At 40.5% G+C, this 18329-nt stretch overlaps 1 protein-coding gene across 2 annotated transcripts; it reads right to left on the reverse strand.

Moving 5' to 3' along the window:
- Positions 1 to 2756: 2756 nt before the first annotated feature.
- Positions 2757 to 13530, reverse strand: CREG1 (cellular repressor of E1A stimulated genes 1). 2 transcript variants are annotated; one of them, XM_036756758.1, is made up of 4 exons: positions 13134 to 13530; positions 9660 to 9779; positions 8461 to 8645; positions 2757 to 4798 (listed from the first exon to the last, which is right to left on the reverse strand). In XM_036756758.1, coding segments are annotated over exons 1-4 (606 nt in total). In that variant the 5' UTR covers positions 13434 to 13530; the 3' UTR covers positions 2757 to 4797. The 2 variants fall into 2 exon arrangements, with proteins under 2 accessions (XP_036612653.1, XP_036612654.1); XM_036756759.1 differs by lacking the exon at positions 2757 to 4798 and having other exon boundaries at positions 8460 to 8645; positions 13134 to 13494.
- Positions 13531 to 18329: the final 4799 nt, after the last annotated feature.

Consider the following 18329-nt stretch of genomic DNA (forward strand, 5'->3'; position numbering starts at 1 on the left):
TCAAGTACCTTCCATGAGTCTTGCCTTTCAAATGTAATGGCAAGCAAAGTGGGTCTTTTTGCTGTTTTTTGTTTGAGTGCTTCTCAGCACCAAGGTAATCAAGTGCCCCAGGGCCCTGACATGTGTAGATAAAATCTGAGGTTGATGTTTTGTTTTGGGGTCACATTCATCGGAAGAATGTTGGTGATTTGGCCAGATGAGACTCTGGGTAGCTGTTAGAGCCCCTCTGGCTTTGAAAACCCAGATGTTGGTGACTCTCTCTGGTAACTTCGTAATTCCCTGGGCAGACAGCTAGAGGTCTGTCCGTTGATTTCTCTGTGTTTGCTGTTTACATAATTTCTGCTTGTAGTTTCTGTTTGTATACTCTCTGAACTTCAGGGTGTTGGCTTTTTCCCCTGAACTAAGTGAATGATATATGTATGTTTAATTAAGGTGAGACTGTTAACCCCTTAAAGTTGCTTTCCTTGGAAAAACAGATCGAAAGACCTGTGCTAGTAGCCCTTCTGTGTGTTGGTATTATCGGTCTTACACAGCCACAGTAGTGGCAAGCAGCATTGTTGTTACATGGATCCACATAACACCACATGGAGGCACCTTTTGAAAGTTACATCCCCACCAGCTTCAGGGGAGAAAGATCTCCCAGGATGAGGTAGAGAAAGATGAGCACCCATCTTCTCAACTCTTCCCATCAAAGATTCCCAATGAACAGGATGTACCCGAGAACTACTTCCCCATTATTTCTGTTGGTGCTGACCAAGTAGGAGAGAGAACAAAACAGTGACTTTTCTTCAGAGCTCAAGACTTCTAAGATCTGCTTTGCATTATAAAAGTGCATAGACTCATATTCAAAAGTGGTTAGTGGGAGTCCCAAAACAGTCTATCATCTTTTCTCAGATAAAAGTTTTTGTTTTTGTTTTTCCTCTTAGTAGGCTCTTTTAAACAGCTAAGTATTTTGGTCAAGTTGAAACTATCCAGCGTAAAAAGCAGCTGCTTTGGCCCTGGACTCAAAAAATCCAGTTTTAAGTCCTGACTTTGACATGTACTAAGTGTTCATCCTTCATTGTTGAAGCAGACCAATGACATTACAGAGCAACGTGACTTTTAAGTGAACTGGATTTAGCAGAGGCAGAGTTGTACAAAGGTCAGTCTCACTCTTCCAGAGTCATGGAAGACTAGTGGCAAGACAAAAGTCAGGATGACTGGCCATGGCCCAGGATGCAGTGGACTGATTATGGGCAAGTCATTTAACCTGGACAAGAGTTTAACAAATAAAGGTACTTCACATGTGATGTGTTTGCTGAATTAACACCTGAGGTCTTTTCCCTATTTATAAATTGGATATGATTCAAGGAAATCTTGCTAAATGCCTGCTATTATGCAAGGCACTTTGCTAGGCGCTGGGAAGATTATATAGCCTGCTGGAGGTGGGGGGATAGAACATACACAGAAAAGTCAAGTAATTGAGGAGGGAGAGTACTAAAAATGAGAGGATCAAGGAAAGATCCATAGGAGACACTCAGGTGCCACCTGAGACTCCAGAACCTTGGAGGAAGATATTTTTTCCTGTAACTGGTAGAGCAGGGATGGGGGTGGAGTACGTTCCAAGCACGTGAGACAACCCAAGGCAAATTTAGAGGAGGATGGGATGTTTCAGTTTGGCAAACAGCTTAGCAGTCCTGTTAGACCAGAACTACAAGCATAAGGAGTGATATGAAATAATTGGGGAGGACAAAGAGGAGAGTAGGTAGGAGCCAAACTGTAGAGGGCCTTAAATTCAAGGCTCAAGAGTTTGTATTTCATCCTTGTGGCAATGGGATGCTACTCAAGGTTTCTGGGTAGAAACCTGAGTTTCTGGGTGCCTTAGGAAGATTTTTGTGGCAACTATGTGGAAAATGGATTTGGAGGTAGGTAGCAAATGGGACAGGAAGAGAATTAAGGTCTTACAACAGCCCACCCCTTCTGAGGATATCATACCATGCTCTCTATCTTGTTCCAACTTTGATACCCCTCTATTTTTCCCCATTCTAAATCACTGCATTGTCTTTAAACGATCCTTTGAACCAAGTTTAGAGTTATTTAGCATCCTTACCTTTCAATATTTTGCTACAAACCTCTGAAAAAATGAGATGGTGAGACTAAATGATTTTTACAGCCCCTTTCAGCTCTAAATCCCCAAATCTCGCATAAAATGCTTTCATCTACTCAAAAACTGTAGTCTACAGTACCCTCTAGTGGCCAATAAGAATGTATGGCTTCAGGTTTTAATGCTCTTTGCATTTAATTAAAAAAAAAAAGCAAGCACCTGCTGGTTCACTTTACTTTTATAAGAAAAATGAGAACTTAAATGAGTTCCAAAGGGCTTTTATATGGTAGAAAGAAAGGACTGAAATAGAAGTTTCTGAGGCAAAGCTAACAATAAATGAGAAGGAGATAACCAGGCTGGTCATCTTCATCCTAATTTGTATCGTAAGGTAACTTTACTAGAGGCAAGGTTCCATAACGACATGCTGGACTCTGGCTCTTCCATAAATTTCAGGATATGATTAGCTTTTTGGCAACAGGGAAGGAAAGCATCCTGCACTTAATCAAAAGATCATCAGCCAAGCTTTGAAATAGTAGTTTATCTTCTCTGGCTGTCACTGTAGCAGCCAGACTAAAATGAAAGCAAAAATGGAAGGGACTGGCAACAGAGCCGAAAAGAGAGCAAAAATCTGTATTAAGACCTTTATGTAAGACAATAAATCAAACACTCTTCATTAAAGAATTTTAATTATTAGTACTTTATTTAGAGACCAACCTCATGATGAAATTTTATAGAAAACATTTATTAAAGCATTAATTGAGCATGATGGAATACTATAAGTCAATTTTATAGTTTTCAAATAAATTCATTTTTCCACTTTGCAGTTTTTAAATTTAGAACTTAACTTCCAAGACATAATACAAAGGAATCCTGAAGAATCTACTGAAAGTATTTCTGCATACAGTAATTTTCTTTTCTTTATAATATTTTAAGAAAGATAGCTGGTAGGCTTCTAAAAATTGATTTCATCTAAAGAGCTCCCAAAATCTTTTCAAGCATTGTGTTTCCCTGAGTTACATAAATTCACTGGACCCTCAAAGAGCAATCAATTTACAGTACAAATATTTGTAGAATAGCTATTATTCATTACAAGACAGAATTCAGGGTAAGGCAAATCTATATAGGACCTGATCTTACTTAATGAAATTCTAAAGGACCTTATATGATGTTTATAAGGTTTTATTCCTATTTCGTTCCCTTGATGTTGATTTAAACAACCAGTAATAAAGCATTTTTAAAAATGAGTCAATAACAGAGATATGAAGGGAACTCAAGAAGTACGGTGTCACTGTGGCTACTGCTTACACACACTTTCAAAGAAAGCATTTTGTTTGAAAATGACATTACAGATTTAGAAAAGAATATTTTAGTTTATGATATTTAGGAAGAAAAATAAAAATAATCTTAAAACAATAACCAATTTTATACAACTCAAACAGGCGACAGGAATTGGACCTGTGATTTTAGTTGTTGCACGCAACTCCCAGAGAAGGAAATTTCTTCTACCAATGGCAGGTCAGCACCTTCTCTGCAACTTACAGCTTTAAGAGGGTTGCCTAGGATACTGAGAAGTAAAATTACTTGTCCAGGGTCCTACAATCTGTATGTATGTCTCAGGGATGAGATCTAAGCCCAGGTCTTCTTGGCCTCTCCACCATACTATCTCTCACAACATTCAAGAAAATCACTCTTCATGCTTTTCAAAAGTATTCATACTTATTTTTATAATCATTATAATCATTAATAATAATGGCCCCCGTTACATTTCATTTTGAGGAAAAAATATTTCCTTTTCTTTATATGATCTTCCCTTCTCATGGCTTCCTTCAAGAGGGCTTAAAAAAGCCAACTAAAAAAGCCTGAATGACCCTATTTGTTAAAAGTAAGAAAGTATAAACAACAATTAAAGGACACTGTAAAATGGGTAAAATTATGCTCTGATACGGCACCTGAAACCATGGACTCATCTGGTTAATAAGGATCTCAGTATTTATCCACAAATTCCCTGTCCTTCCATTCAATAGATAAAACATTTATTTTTTAAGGGGAGAAGGGAATCATAAGAAGGGAGAAATTTCAAATAAAATGGGTAAAATTAAACTTGGGAAAAATTTCACATGCCTACTTGATTCTATATTATTGTTACAGCAATTTCTTCTGAATCTAGCTTTGTTCCTGTATTAACAAGCAAAACCCCCCACAATCACCATACATAAGCTGATTAGCTGTCTGAAGTTCCATTTGGGTTTAAATAAACAGTTTTTCTGTTTGGCAAGATTTAGGCACATTTAATATATGGGCAAATTAACCCCTTTTCATCCTGTTCAGATAAAACTATCAGAGGCCTCGTTGGTAGTGAATTAGCAAGCAGAGACTTTCCAGGAATAAACAACACATGCTGAAATAGCTTCCAATCTCAAAGGCCAATTTAAATTTGCAACTTTTGTTTCTGGGAAAACTACCTTAATATTCAGTGAAACCAGAATTCCTTAATGATATTTTTTCTTTAAAAAAAAACCCAAATTTTAAAATGTCATAAAAATACTAAAATCTAAATTTCTCTCAGCAAGCCTCTGATTTAAATATCAAGCATATAAAAATAAGCATTTTTTTCTTTTATAAAATTTGCAAAAAAACTTTAAAGCAGTTTCCCTATGTATCCCAAAAACTCAAGCATCTTGATGGAATTATGGAATTGACCATATTCCTCTTCACCTGGGGAAGGGAGAAAAGAATTTTTTATTAAACTGAGTTTACACATACAAATATTTTAAAATAATTTATTCTAGGACAGAAGCCGGGAACCTTCAACCCAAAGGAAGCACTAGACCTCCAGCCTAAGTTCATCTAGTCTGAGAAGTAATACTGCTTTGGTTATTATTATATACCAGAAGATTATTTCCCAGCCGGTGAGCTGCTCTGATAACTTTGGTTCAAAGCAATCCCTTTCAAAGTTAGGTGAGAGCAATGGTTAAATAGACTACTAATTAATATTCTGAATGGCAATGAATAGGTGATAATGGAGAAGAAGCATGACATAAGAAGAGTTTATTAAACTATCAATAATAACTCATACTTAGTAACAAAGAAGCTGGTAATAAATTCCCATTTCACAGATGAGGAATTACAGTAAGCGGCAGAGCTGAGATTGATACCCAAATCCTTCTAACTCTAAATCCAATATATTTTCCCATTCTACCACGCTCCTCTAAGTCCAGGTCTCTCCTTCTATGTGTCTCTTTACTTCTCTCTGTAGCTGTTTACACCTGTTCCTTTTTCCTCTTTTCTTCCCCCTTTCTTTTCTCACTTCCTCACTTTAACTAGCAATATTGAATCTGAAATATTTTAAATTATTGAATTTATTGGACAAAATATTATTTTGTTTTAATTTTTAAATGAAATCTTTTATTTCTCCCTGTTCCTCAAACAAAATTTCCCTGCTTTTACTTTTATGTGATTTTCTCTGTTGGAGAGCTGCCTACAATAATAGGTTCCTGATCCCTGTTCTAGAGTATTTTGACTCATCATTCCAGAAAAAATGAGGTCTGGTAAGCAATACTGGTAAGCAAGACTCATGCTGACCTAGTAATAGTAAAAATCATATGTTTTTTCTTCCATGTTTGAGTAGTCTGCCTTGGGATCTTAGCATACACTTTCCTTTATGATATCAAAGAAAAATTCTAGTCCATAAAAATCAGGATGCTATGAAACGAATTGATGGCAAGCTTCAACTCCTCACTCTCTCTTGCTCCCGCAGCTAAATAGTTCCCAAGTCCTATTGTTTCTAACTTTGCAACATCTTTATCCAATTCTCTCCTTTGACAATGACACTGCCTCAGGAAGGCCCTCATCACCTCATGCCTACACCATGGCAAAAGCCTCCCTGCCTCAAGTCTCCCTCTACTCTAAGTCCATCCTCCACTTAGCTGCCAAATTGATCTTCCTAACACATAAGTCTGACCACATTATACCCCCATTCAATAGCTTTACTTTATTAACACCTCCAGGATCAAATAGAAAGTCTTTCTTATTTGGCTTTTACAGCCCTTCACAAGGTGGCCGGCTCCCACCTCTCTAGTGCACGTCACTCCCCTGTGTGGATGCTGGGATCCAGACCTCCCTGCAGTTCCTAAAATAGCAAATCCTATTTTCCAACTCTGCCTTTTCACTGGATGTCTCTCATGCCAAGAACACCCTCCTTCCTCATCTGCACCTTTGGGCTAGTCCTACCTTCTGCAAAGAGGCTTCTCTCAGTTCTCCCTAGCCTTAATGCCTTTTTTGATTAACTCCAATTTATCCTATATCTATTTTGTGTACAGTTTTTTGCATGTTGTTTCTCTCCTTACAGTACTGTGAAATATTTGAGAGCAGGGACAATCTTTGGCCTTTCTTTAGGCCACTAGTGCCTCAACCATTGTACAGTTGATCCCTTCCACATCATGACTTTCCCCATCTTGGTTTCGATATATCATAGGTTGGCATAATAAGTTAAGTGGACATTCTGGGGGAGTTTTGCAGAAGGCACAGACAACATGTGAAGGTTGGCAGACAACACAGAAAAACCTGAGAAACTCAGAAATACATAAAATGTATGTATAGTATTGTATAATATCAACATATTTAATCTTTTAATGTCATAATAATTCAGACTTCTACTCTACTATGAAGGGATGGCCAAAAAATTTTACACAGATTTTCCAGATCATAGGGGTGCTGTACCCCTAACCCCTGAGGTGTGGAAGGGATAATTATATAGGTGCGTAATAAATTGTTGACTTGACCTAACCCTTAGTCTTCCTTTCATCCAAGTTCAGTATTAGTATTGGCAAATGGCACCTATGGAGATTATTACAGGGTAAATCTTTCTGAAAGTATAACATGTAAGCAAAACTAAATTCTACTTTAAAGAGCTTTTTGGTATTTGAAAAAAATAACATACCTCCCTAAGACCAATATTTGTGCATGGAAAGAGGAGGAATGATTTGAGCATTTACAAATATAGTTTATATTTCCCCCCAAAACATCTTTAAACAACCAATTTTTCAGATTAACTTGCCCTCGCAAAAATATTTGCTCTCCTCTTTTCCTACATCACAATGAACTACTATCCCAGGATTAAATTAATCTTAAATTTTCTTCCTGCCACGCTGGCCAAATCATAGTCCCTATGCATCTTTTTGCCGAGAGCTGAGATGATTTCTATTCCAGTTGAATTCTTTTGCATATAAAACAATTCTATAATGTGAAAAGGCAGCGTGATATTGTGGAGAGAGCCCTGGACTTGAAGTCAAGAAACCTGGGCTTAAGGGTTGGCTCCACTCTTTGTTAACCCTGTAACCACGGGCCCATGCCAACCTCTCACCTTCCATTTCCTCATTTACAAATGAGAATAACAGCACTCATACTCCCAACCTCCAGGGACTGTTATGAGAGGTGTCTGAAGTACTTTGTAAAATGTACAGTGTTCTATGTTTATTTTTGTTATAACAGTACTAATAAAGTGTGATTCAAATAAAAAACGTTGTAACTGACAGAGCAGCTACTCAAAATTCAATTCATTTCAGCTCAAATATTTATTAAATGCCCACTATATGCAAAGCATTGTGTTGGGCACTGGCGATACAAAGATGAAAACAAAATAGTCCCTGTCTTCAAGAAGCTTCTGGTTTACCGAGGGATAAAACATGTACATAAGTTAAGGAAATACCAAGTATATAACAGTAATTTCAAGAGGGAGAGAGTACTGATCAATGAAGAAATCAGGAAAGGCTTCCCGAAGAAGATCCCACTAAGTTGGAGAGTCTCCATTTCTTCTTTTCCTTCAACATGATCACACCAACCCCTCCCTAACCTCCATGGAATCTGAACTCACTCCCTAGTTCCTGTCCCTCTACCAAAATGTTTTCTCCCTTTCCCCTGGACTCTCTCCTCATCCAACTTTCTCCCATATTTCTTTTTTTTCCCCTGCGGTTCTTCCCCAATCTGTTCCAATATCCTAATTTCCTGATACACTAACCCACATCTCCCAGCAGGTACTCACTATTTTTACTGTAGGCTCACTGAACAAGCAAAAAGTTTTAGAAACACCTGGGTCTCTAAGGACTGCCCTAAGGATATAAACAGAAGCTGAGAATGAGTCTAGTCTAGAAGAGTCAGAAAGAGTAGATCAGTTATAAGTACCTCCCCCCCCTTTCCTCATTTGGTGATTGTGATATACTTTTTTTGGGGGGGGGGGGCAGGGGGATGTTTCAAACTTCCCTTGTCTGTAACAAAACCCCAACACTGGCTTTAAACTTTAATCAGTTCTGCGGGCTCAGGCAACAAGTGTGTAGACTACTAGAAACAGTGACATTATCAGAAAGAAGGCAGGTACTTACTAAGGTTTGGCTTTATAATATTCTTCAGGTGTCAGTGTTTTGGCTCCACCAAAGTAGTCTATGGCCCAGATGTGGGTTATATCCAATTTAGCAAAGAACCAGTTATGATCTGAAGGCCATGATTCCATTTCAGGGTGACGACTGAATAATGACTTTTTTGCAAAGGCGATTTCTGTATCATTCACCTAAAAATTATCAAAGAAGAATGTATTTTTTCTCTGTTGGAAATAAAAATCCTTACAACAGCTTTAACACTTTACTCTCTAATCTATTAAGAATATGTAGTTCCAAAAATCTACAGAATGATTCAGTTGTAAATCTTGATTTTTGAAGTCAGGGGATTAGGAAGAAGGGAAATTTAAAAATAAAAATTCAGTGTTTAAAATACTAAAGTTATCTGTGAGTCACTATAATAGATATAAAGTAGTGGGAAAATACTATTAGAACTGATTATCTCCCTGGAGAATGGATGGTATTTCTTAAAATAGTTAAATAACTGGCACTAGTTACAACAGTAAAATTTATGATACTTCTACCTTTAGAATCTTTAAACCAAACATGCACAATTAGTTTGTTACATATACACAGTTTGACTAAACAGAAAAAATACATTTCTGTTAGACAGTTAACAGTACAGATAACATCTGAAGAAGGAACACAAAAGACAAAATTAACATAAATTTGGAAATAAACACTTAAAATGTTTAAATAAAATTCAACAAAACATTTATTAAAAGAGTGGAATCGGATTGAACAACATTTAGGATATCCAATTTTCCTCTGCTGTTTTTGCCATTTTCTCCTTTCAGCAATTAAATACTCATAGGTGATTCCCAACTGCTCTTCAAATAAAGCTTGCCTCAAGTGAAAAAAAACTCAAAGTGCTAAAAAGAAGGTTTGTTAGCCCAGCAGTATAAGTAATTTTAAGATCAAGATGGTGACATTTTACCTAGTTTCCTCCACATTTTGTCTCTCCATTTCCCTCCTGGCCATCATTCACTATTTTTCAAATTCAATCCCAGGGATTGAAACCTATGTTGTGCCTACAACCTTATGTTAGGATGCTTTTCCTCTACAGTACTCTCTACAATCTTAATCACAAATCAATATAATTAAGTTCACCAAGCTCTTCTTTACTTGATTAAAAAATAAAATGACATTACTTTGTCTGTCTTTCTTATTATGGAATAATGACTTACCTTAGTGATTGTTCCTGACAGCATTATGTGAGCACAAAGGGGACTCTGAGGATCAAATCCATGTTTCTTGCAAAAATCAGTCTGTGCCAAAGACATTGTCAAAGTGGCATTTGGATTCACCTGCAGAATGACAACGAAGACTGAAATCTTTCTGTTAAATGATATCCGCAAAGGGAATAAATTTCACAGATGCCATGTAACCCCAACACTATAGCACATTTTCAATAGTCACTTCCATTCACTTCCTTGCTTCAAATTATCACCATTATAGACAGCATCTTCTACTCATGGCAGGTGCGCTTCTTAAGCCTAGTCAGTGATCTCTGAAAGATCCATGGAAAATGGTAGAGGTGCTACAACAAGGCTGGAGAACAACAAAGTCCCAATTTTCAAAAATAGAAAATGGATAGATTCTGAGAAGCAGTTAAAAGGTAGTTTATGTTCCTCAAGACCAGGTCATGACAGACTAACCCTCATTTTCTTTTTTGACAGAGCATCTACCCTTGTGGATCATGGGAATACTGTAGATGTAATACTATTTAGATTTCAGTATATGAGCTGAAGAGGTATGGGCTGGATGATAGCATAAATAGGTGGATTTGGAAATGGATGAATGACTGTACCCAAAGAATAATGGGTCAATATTAACTTGAACAGAGATGTCTAATGGAACAGGAATCTATGATTAGTCCTGTGTTTTGCAACATTTTTATCAATTATCTGAAGATGAAGTCATGGATGATATGCCATTAAATTTTCAGGTTGCGTGAATTTAAGAGGGATCAGAATTGGGATCCAAAAAGAACTTGACATGCTAATACAATGGGTCAGACGGAATAAGATGAAATTTAATAAATAAATGTCAAGTATTAAATGCAGATTCACAAATGTCAACTTTACAACTACTGGCCAGAAGTAGCACAGATACACAAGAGTCCCTGTGAAAAAGATCGAGGGGTTTTAGTTGGCTCCAAACTCATCCTGCCCAACAACATGACAAGGCAGACTAATCTGCTGCTGCTTCCACATTAAGAACACAATGGAGTCCAGAATGAGGTAGTTGATAACTTACAGTTGGAAGGGCTCACAGATTTCATTGCTGGAGGGACCTCAGAGGCCATCTAGTCCAACCTTCTCATTTTGTAGGTGAACAAACTCAGGTACAGCCAAGCAGTTCACAAAGAACAGAACCAGCATTTGAACCCAGATCCTTGACTCCAAATCTTAAGCTCTCTTCCACCATACCAAGCTGTTTCACTGTAATACTAGCAGCTGGGAGGCGCCATAGTGCACAGAGCACCAGGCCACAGACCAGCTGGGTGACCTCTCACTACTCAGGGCCAGTGGTGTCAAACTCAAACAGAAATGGCCTCACAGTGATTTAGAAAACCACAAATTAACATTCTCTATGTTGTGCTGTATTTTCATTTACTGTGTTAAACATTTCCAAGGACATCTTCTCTGGTGAGTTGGATGCCTCTGCTCTGGCCACTCTCTAAGACCTTCTGAGCTCTGTGGGTGGGGGGGGAAGTTTCCTCATCCAAGCAATCACAGGTTCAAATTCTGTCTCTTCAGTTTTCAGCCTATAAAACTGTACAAAATCATTTAACTCCCTGGGGCTTCAGTTTCCACATCTATAAAATGAGGAGGTTGAGCTGAATTATCTAAAAATTCTTTTCCACTCTAAATCCTTTGGGCTTATGAGAGATATTCCATCAGTTAAATTAAATAAGGTTCTATTTAATATTAAAGTAGCAAGGCAGGGTCTCTAATAAGAAATAAGATTGTACAATTCACATATATTTGTAAAACTCTTGTCTTGCTGAAATCAATGAAACAAACTTCATTAAGGAGTAATAATTACAACAGAAAAAAAGCAAGTTCAGGAACTAGGACTACAGGGAATAAGAACTGCAATAGGAATAAACACATGTCCCTAACTAATAAACTTTTAAAGTGCTGTTTATGAATCTAATGAGTCTAGTTCTAGTCTTTAATCAATCCACAAGCATTTATTAAGCATTTACTTGATGTGCCTGTGGATGTGCAAAGTGCTGGGGATACAAAGAAAAGCAAAGACAGTCCATGCCTTTAAGGATCTTAGATCTTTAGCCATAACTCTCTCTCTCTTTGCATGAGGTTATGATGATATGAAACTCAATATTCAGAGAAGTTACTCAAGCAGCTGATTCTTTATAAAAATCATCGAAGTCCAAAGCAGCTGAATCACCACTGTGGATAGCATAGGCTAGCAGAACCTGTCATGTGATTTTAAAATAGAAGAAACTACTTATTCCAGTTATAAGATCCAGATAAAACCTGCTCTTCTAAGACTAAAATTTGCAAAATGCTATGTAAGTACAGTTCACACCTTGTGTCTGCTGGGATACGAGGCTAGTAAAATGTGCTACTGCTAGATAAAAAAACAAGTCAGAGTTTGGGTCTCAGACTGTGCAGGCTTTCTGCACAGACTCTTTTGAGTATATGTAACTTGGACACCAGGCCAGAGACAGATCTCCCACCCTACCCACTCCAAAAACATAGGGCCAATATAAGGCCCTGAGTCACAACTACCACAAAGGCCACAAAGTGTTGTGTGATCCAACTTTTCCATCAAACAAAAACTATTTATTGAGCACTAATTTTAAAGGTGCTGGTGAGGCCCCTGCGCTCAAGAAGCCCTCTAGCTGGAAGACAAGTTCTAAAGGGCTGAAAAGTTAAATCTTTAATACAATGCATGCGATGTCACATGGTATGTGATGATGAATTAGAGAATAATAATGACGATTAAAGGTCACCCCAGCTGCTAGAGTGATTGGGAAAGATTTCATAAAAGAGAATTGAGATGTGAATTTGATCTTGGAGGATGAGTGGACTCGGAACAAGTGTCTTATTTAGCAGCACAATTTGTTTTGGGGGGAGGGGCGAAAGAGGGGAATCTGGACTTGTGGTTTTATCAGTGTGGGAAATTATCCAAACGTCAAGTTGTCGGTAATTTATGGAGTACTTAACTTAGAGTTGGTCAAGCAGACCCGGGTTCTTAACGGGCTGTGGGACTCTGGACAAGTCAGTTAACTTCCCAGCCTCAGTTTCCCCTACTGTAAAATGGGGATCATAATAGCGCCTACCTTCCCGGGTCTCTTGTGAGGAATCAAATGAGACAGTATTTGTAACGTGTGCACAGTGCCTGGTACATAGTAGGAGCTTATCCTCCCTCCCTCGGGCCCCGAAGGCAGAGGATCCCTTGCCCAGAGCCGCACCCCCACTAGCCCCGGGCTACCCATGAGCTCGGGCTCGCCTCTCTCCGAAGCCCCAGGACGAGGAGAGCCTCCGGATCCCCGGGGCCCCCCCCGGAGGTTCCCCGCCCCCCCCCAAGTTCCCCCGCCGCTCCTCCCCCCCCCACCCCGCCCAGGCCCGAGTGGGGGCGGTGTCCCTGGGCCGGCCTGCGCCCTACCTCCGCCCCCGCGGCCTCACCTGCAGGTCTCCCACGGACAGCTGGAGTGGGCTGAGGTAGAAGTAGGGCACGCCGCTGCTCTGGCCCACCGGGCCGTCGCTAAGGGAGAAGATGTTGGCGAAGGGCCGCCCGCGCACGGCCGGCACCGTGGACACGGTGGCCAGCGCGCCCCAGTTGCAGGCGTGAGCCACGAAGCGCGCCACGCGCGCCACGTCCTCGCGGGGGGGCAGCTCGGTGGCCTCCGGAGCGGCCGGCCAGGCCGGCGGAGACAGCAGTAGTAGCAGCAGCAGGGGCGGGAGCGCCGCAGTCCGAAGCCTCATCCTGTCAGCCACCCGTGGGGAGCCAGACCAAGGAGAGGCGGCGCGCTAGGTTATCGCCCGGCCGGGCCCGGGCCACGCGAAGCCCCGCCCCCGAGCCGGGCCAATCGGAGCCGAGAATGGGAGTAGGGCGGGGCGGAGGGCGGGCATTCGCGGGGCGCGTGACCCGCTATTTACTCTTCACAGCGACTCAAAGCCACGCCCCCTGAGGGCGGGGCGGGGATTTCGGGTGTCAGCATTTTTGTTTTAGGGCCCTTCCCACTTTCTCGGTGCCCTGCAGAGTGTGACTCCGAGGGGATGTTGCCCTTTTGGGGGCTTGGCCTTTCCGTGTATCCCTACCGGCCCCCTTCAGTGCCTGGTACACTGTGGGCGCTGGATAATTGCTTGCCGACTTGTTATCTAATGTGGGCAGCGGTGCCCTTTTGGTTGGGGCTCCCAGCCAGCATGCGACCTTGGGCGAGGCGAAGAGTCATGGGGTGTAAACTGAACGGGGCAGCCGGGCACAGGGGCACAGTGATGGGCCCAGGAGTCCGGCCTGGGATAATGGAGGCCTCGAGGGCAACCTTGGTGATGTCAGGGGCGAGGAAGGTGGGCCGCCCATGGACGCACCTTCCCCAGCCCCTCAATGCCCGCCTTTCTTCTGTCAGTTACTTCCCATCTCTCCTCTACGTCACTTGCTTTGTACCTGGTCGCCTCCATCAGAGTGGAAGCTCCCTGAGAGCAGACGCTCTTTTGCCTCTTTTTGTATCCTCTGGGCTTAGCACAGTGCCTGGCACATAGTGGGCGCTTAATAAATGTTTATTGAATAGAAAAAATTGAATCTAAACCAGAGATTCTTAACTTTTGGGGGCAAGGGGATGGATTGTGAACACCTTAAGCAGTCTGGTGAATCTCTCCTATCCCCCACTCAGGGTAATGTTTGTAAATGTATAAAATAAAACAGAATTAAAAGGAAACCAATTAGATCATAGTCATTTTAAGAGTGGAGGAGTTCAAGCAGCCCAAGTTAATTTCTGATCTGAACCTTTTGTACATCTTCAGGCTTGAAGTTCCAAGTTTATTAGCCAGAGGGTGAAATAGTGTTTTCTCCTGAAATCACCTTTATAAGTGCTTCAAAGAGGTCCCATATCCACCACTTAATGAAGGTGTAACTTAAGGCAGGCAAGTCCCTTCAAAGTACAGTGAAAACAGGAATGGATTTGAAGTAATACACCTAGAGCTGAAAGGGACCCTCAGGTCTTCACTAGCCCGCCTCCCTCAGGTTATTGATGAGGGAAATGAAACTCAGAGTGCTTAACACGATGCTTAGCACATAGTATTGTTTCAACAATCCAGCTAGCAGCTGTTGTGGGGGTGAAAGCCCAACAACAAGAACGCTACCAGCACGCTGCAAAAGCACAGGTTCTTTTGATCTGCTTAACTAAGGAAAGCTACATTGAGGGGTTTGACAAGCTTACTTTAATTCAGCATACAAATATCATTCACTTAGTTCAGGGGAAAAAGTCAGCACCCTGAACTTCAGATCAAATACAAACAAATTACAAACATCAACAGACAGACCTTGTCTGATTCAAATCCCAATACATAGTTACCAGAGTTTAACAAAGTCTCAGTATCCAGGTTAAAAGCTGGAGGACCCTTAGCTACAGCTGCCAGGAGTCTCTGCATCAACACTATCTCGAGTGAGAGCCATAAACGAATTACAGACAGACCCAATACAATTCATAGTTACCAACATCTAGATCCTCGGCCCAGGAGCTCATAACCAGGGCTGGCCCAGAGTCACGCGCACCACCACTGCTGTGGGAAAGAGCTCCAAAGAAGAGAAGGCCAACCCCTGGTTTTATATCTTTTTCAGCGTCAGGGGTGAGTCACACATGAGACTCACTCATGTGACCTAAAATCATCACAAAGACGTGGTCTAAGAGCCTCTGATGTCCCAAACCTGTCACTCAAACTCATTTGTAAACTAGGCCCTCCCCTGAGTTAGCCCCAGCTTGGGCCCCACCTTAGTTATCAATCCACACCCACATAGGTTTTACACCTAATAGAGGTTTGGGCCTGGGGCTTAGCACCTAGTAAGGCTCAATGAACTACACTGAATTACTCAAAGGAAACAAACCAAACTTTTTAAGGGTATTTGTTGAACTAAGTGCTAAGAGCCCATTTTGCTTGCCAACACAAGTATTCAATTTATACATGTTTGTTGACTGATTTGACCCTTCCCACTCCAGTCCATACCAGCTGTAATATTAATCTTCCTTTAGGCAGATCTAACCATGACTCACACACCTCCTCCATTCAATAAATTCCAGTGACTGTCTTATTTGTCTATGACAAATAGGCTCCTTATCCATTCATGTTTTGGAAAATCTAGGTTCTAAAGCAAAATGAAAATTGCATTTACAGGCCAGTCAAATGATTAATAAGCAGGTCTTCATTGCTTCCTATTTCCTTTTCTGAGCAAAGGATGTTGTAAATTTTGAAGTGTATAAAGAATATTATTTTATAAATTTATTATTCAGAGCTCTAACTTGAAAAAGTTATTCACTTTATATTTCTGGAACAGAGTATGAATTTGAAGATTTTGCTTTGATTTATTTAAAATACTCGGGTTTTTCCCCCAAGAACTATGTACCAAATACACAGTAGGAAATTTTTGTTATAGAATGAATTTACTTGATTTTCATTTTTATAACTAAGAAAAGTAACAGCTTCTTCTTTTAGCTCTAATGACATTCAAAGTACTTTAACACAAGGAAGCCAGTATATTTTGCAATAATATAGTTGCCCTATGCTCCACCCCATATTGTTACACAATTTTGCAAAGACTTCCTTTTTTTTTTAATTAGAAAAAGGGTTGTTTTTTTTTTAAATAAAACTCGTTACTCTTACAAAAAATCAGGAAAACTGTAGCCCCTCATGCATATTTCTTGATACAAATAATCGTCTATGAAGCATACCTAACATTTAAAATCACAAATGGTCCAAGAGGACATTGGCATTTTGCCCTCTTCTTGCCCATTAAGGGACTTGTCTGCCCTGAACCCATGTATCATATTGGACTAGGTTCCTTTGAGGGAGCCTAACAACCTAGAAAAAGGATCAGACTCCTTTTCTTTGTCTCTTTATGTTCCCACTCCCATGCCCCTTAAAGAAAATTTACTTAAAGCTTATATTTTGCCTCATGTCTAGGGTCTCTCTAAATGGGAGAGCATCAGTGTATAATATGAATCAAGTGCAGAACAGGCATTTGTTTGCCACATACAAGAGAAATGCTAACACATTGCACTCACAAGCATACAATGACCAAAAAAATTTTTTTTAACAGGATTCAGTATCTTAATATGTAATTACTGCTATACTATTAGGCAGGCGGCACAGTGGATAGAGTGCCAGGCTTGAAGTCAGGAAGACTCAAATCTGGTCTCAGATACTTACTAGCTGTGTGACCCTGGGCAAGTCATTTAACCGTTTGCCTCAGTTTCCTCATCTGCAAAATGATCTGGAGAAGGAAATGGCAAACCACTCCAATATCTTTGCCAAGAAAACCCCAAAAGACTCTGACACAACTGAAAAATGATTGAATGACAACATAATCTTAGGAAGTTGATTCTTAAACTTCATCAGAACATAAAGCAAACAGTTTGCAGGAATGTCGAATATTGTTGTCTTTCATCTTGATTCTGCCCAGTGCCCTCAAAGCCCAAGGCTAGCCAAGCCAGGGCTTGGGCTCCTTCTCTTACTGGCAACCTTTTTCTCCAATGTGGAAACCTCCACTGCTGGACTCAGTTCCACACTATGCCAGCATAGCATGGTAGGCTCTGTCCCCCCTATCACAGGGCCAGACTGCTGTAACACCCCTCAGGTTAGAGAAAGAGGCATCTCTTTTCTGATGACACTGGCTTTAGCCCCCCACTGCCTATTTCCTTCCCCTCTTCTTTTCCCCCTCCACTGTTAGGAGGCGTGACTAGTCCCTAATTTAATTTAGCCACTTAATATCAAGAAGTTTTTGAAAGCTGCTATTTATGTTTAACACGATTGCACATATATAACCTATATCAGATTGCTTGCTGTCTTGGGGGATGGGAAGGAGGGAGAAAAATTCGGAACTCAAAATCTTATAAAAAATGAATGTTGAAAACTGTAATTGGAAAAAAATAAAGTACTACTTACTTTTTTTAAAAGCTGATATGTACTTCAAGTTGCTGCCAGGTGACTCAGTGGATAGAGTGCCAGGCCTGGAATCTGGAAATCTGATCTTCCTGAGTTCAAATCTGGCCTCAGACACTAACTAGTGGTGTGACCCTGGGCAAGTAACTTAACTTGTTTGCTTCAATTTCCTCATCTGCAAAATAAGTTGGAGAAAGAAATGGTAAATCACTCTAGTATCTTTGCCAAGAAAACCCAAAATGGGGTCATGAAAAGTGGGTGTGACTGATACTGGATACTGACACTGGAGTGGTTTGCCATTTCCTTCTTCAGCTGATTTTACAGACAAGGAAATTTAGGCAAACCAGGGTTAAGTGATTTGCGCAGGGTCACACAGCTAGTAAATGTCTGAGGTCAAATTTGAACTCAGGAAGGTGAGTCTTTCTGACTCCAGGCCTGGCGTTCTAGCTAGTTCACAAGGTCTGAAAGATGGAGGTCAGCAGAGAGGAAGGACTGGATGAATAGATGACATAGAGATGTCATCTGAATCTGGGAGCTGATGAGATCACCAAGTGAAGTGGTATAGAGGTCATTCCCAAAGATTGTTCCTTGTTCCTTGGGGCTTTTGCTGACTACAAAACCATACCGGAGGCTGACCACCAGGTTCCTGTGGCATGTTCTCCCAACGAAGGTTGGAGTCTCCACTCCCTTCACTAAGAAGGGAAAAAAATCAATGAAAAGGCAAAT

Source organism: Trichosurus vulpecula, chromosome 4 (assembly GCF_011100635.1).
Source record: "Trichosurus vulpecula isolate mTriVul1 chromosome 4, mTriVul1.pri, whole genome shotgun sequence".
NCBI lineage: Eukaryota > Metazoa > Chordata > Mammalia > Diprotodontia > Phalangeridae > Trichosurus > Trichosurus vulpecula.

Excerpts from the sequence above, each read along its gene's own strand:
- CREG1 (XM_036756758.1), bottom strand. The coding sequence starts at position 13,433 with ATGAGGCTTCGGACTGCGGCGCTCCCGCCCCTGCTGCTGCTACTACTG. Across the intron at positions 9,780-13,133 it reads TGTCCGTGGGAGACCTGCAG|GTGAATCCAAATGCCACTTT; the intron begins GTGAGGCCGCGG and ends GTCATTCTGCAG. Across the intron at positions 8,646-9,659 it reads TGTCAGGAACAATCACTAAG|GTGAATGATACAGAAATCGC; the intron begins GTAAGTCATTAT and ends GATAATTTTTAG.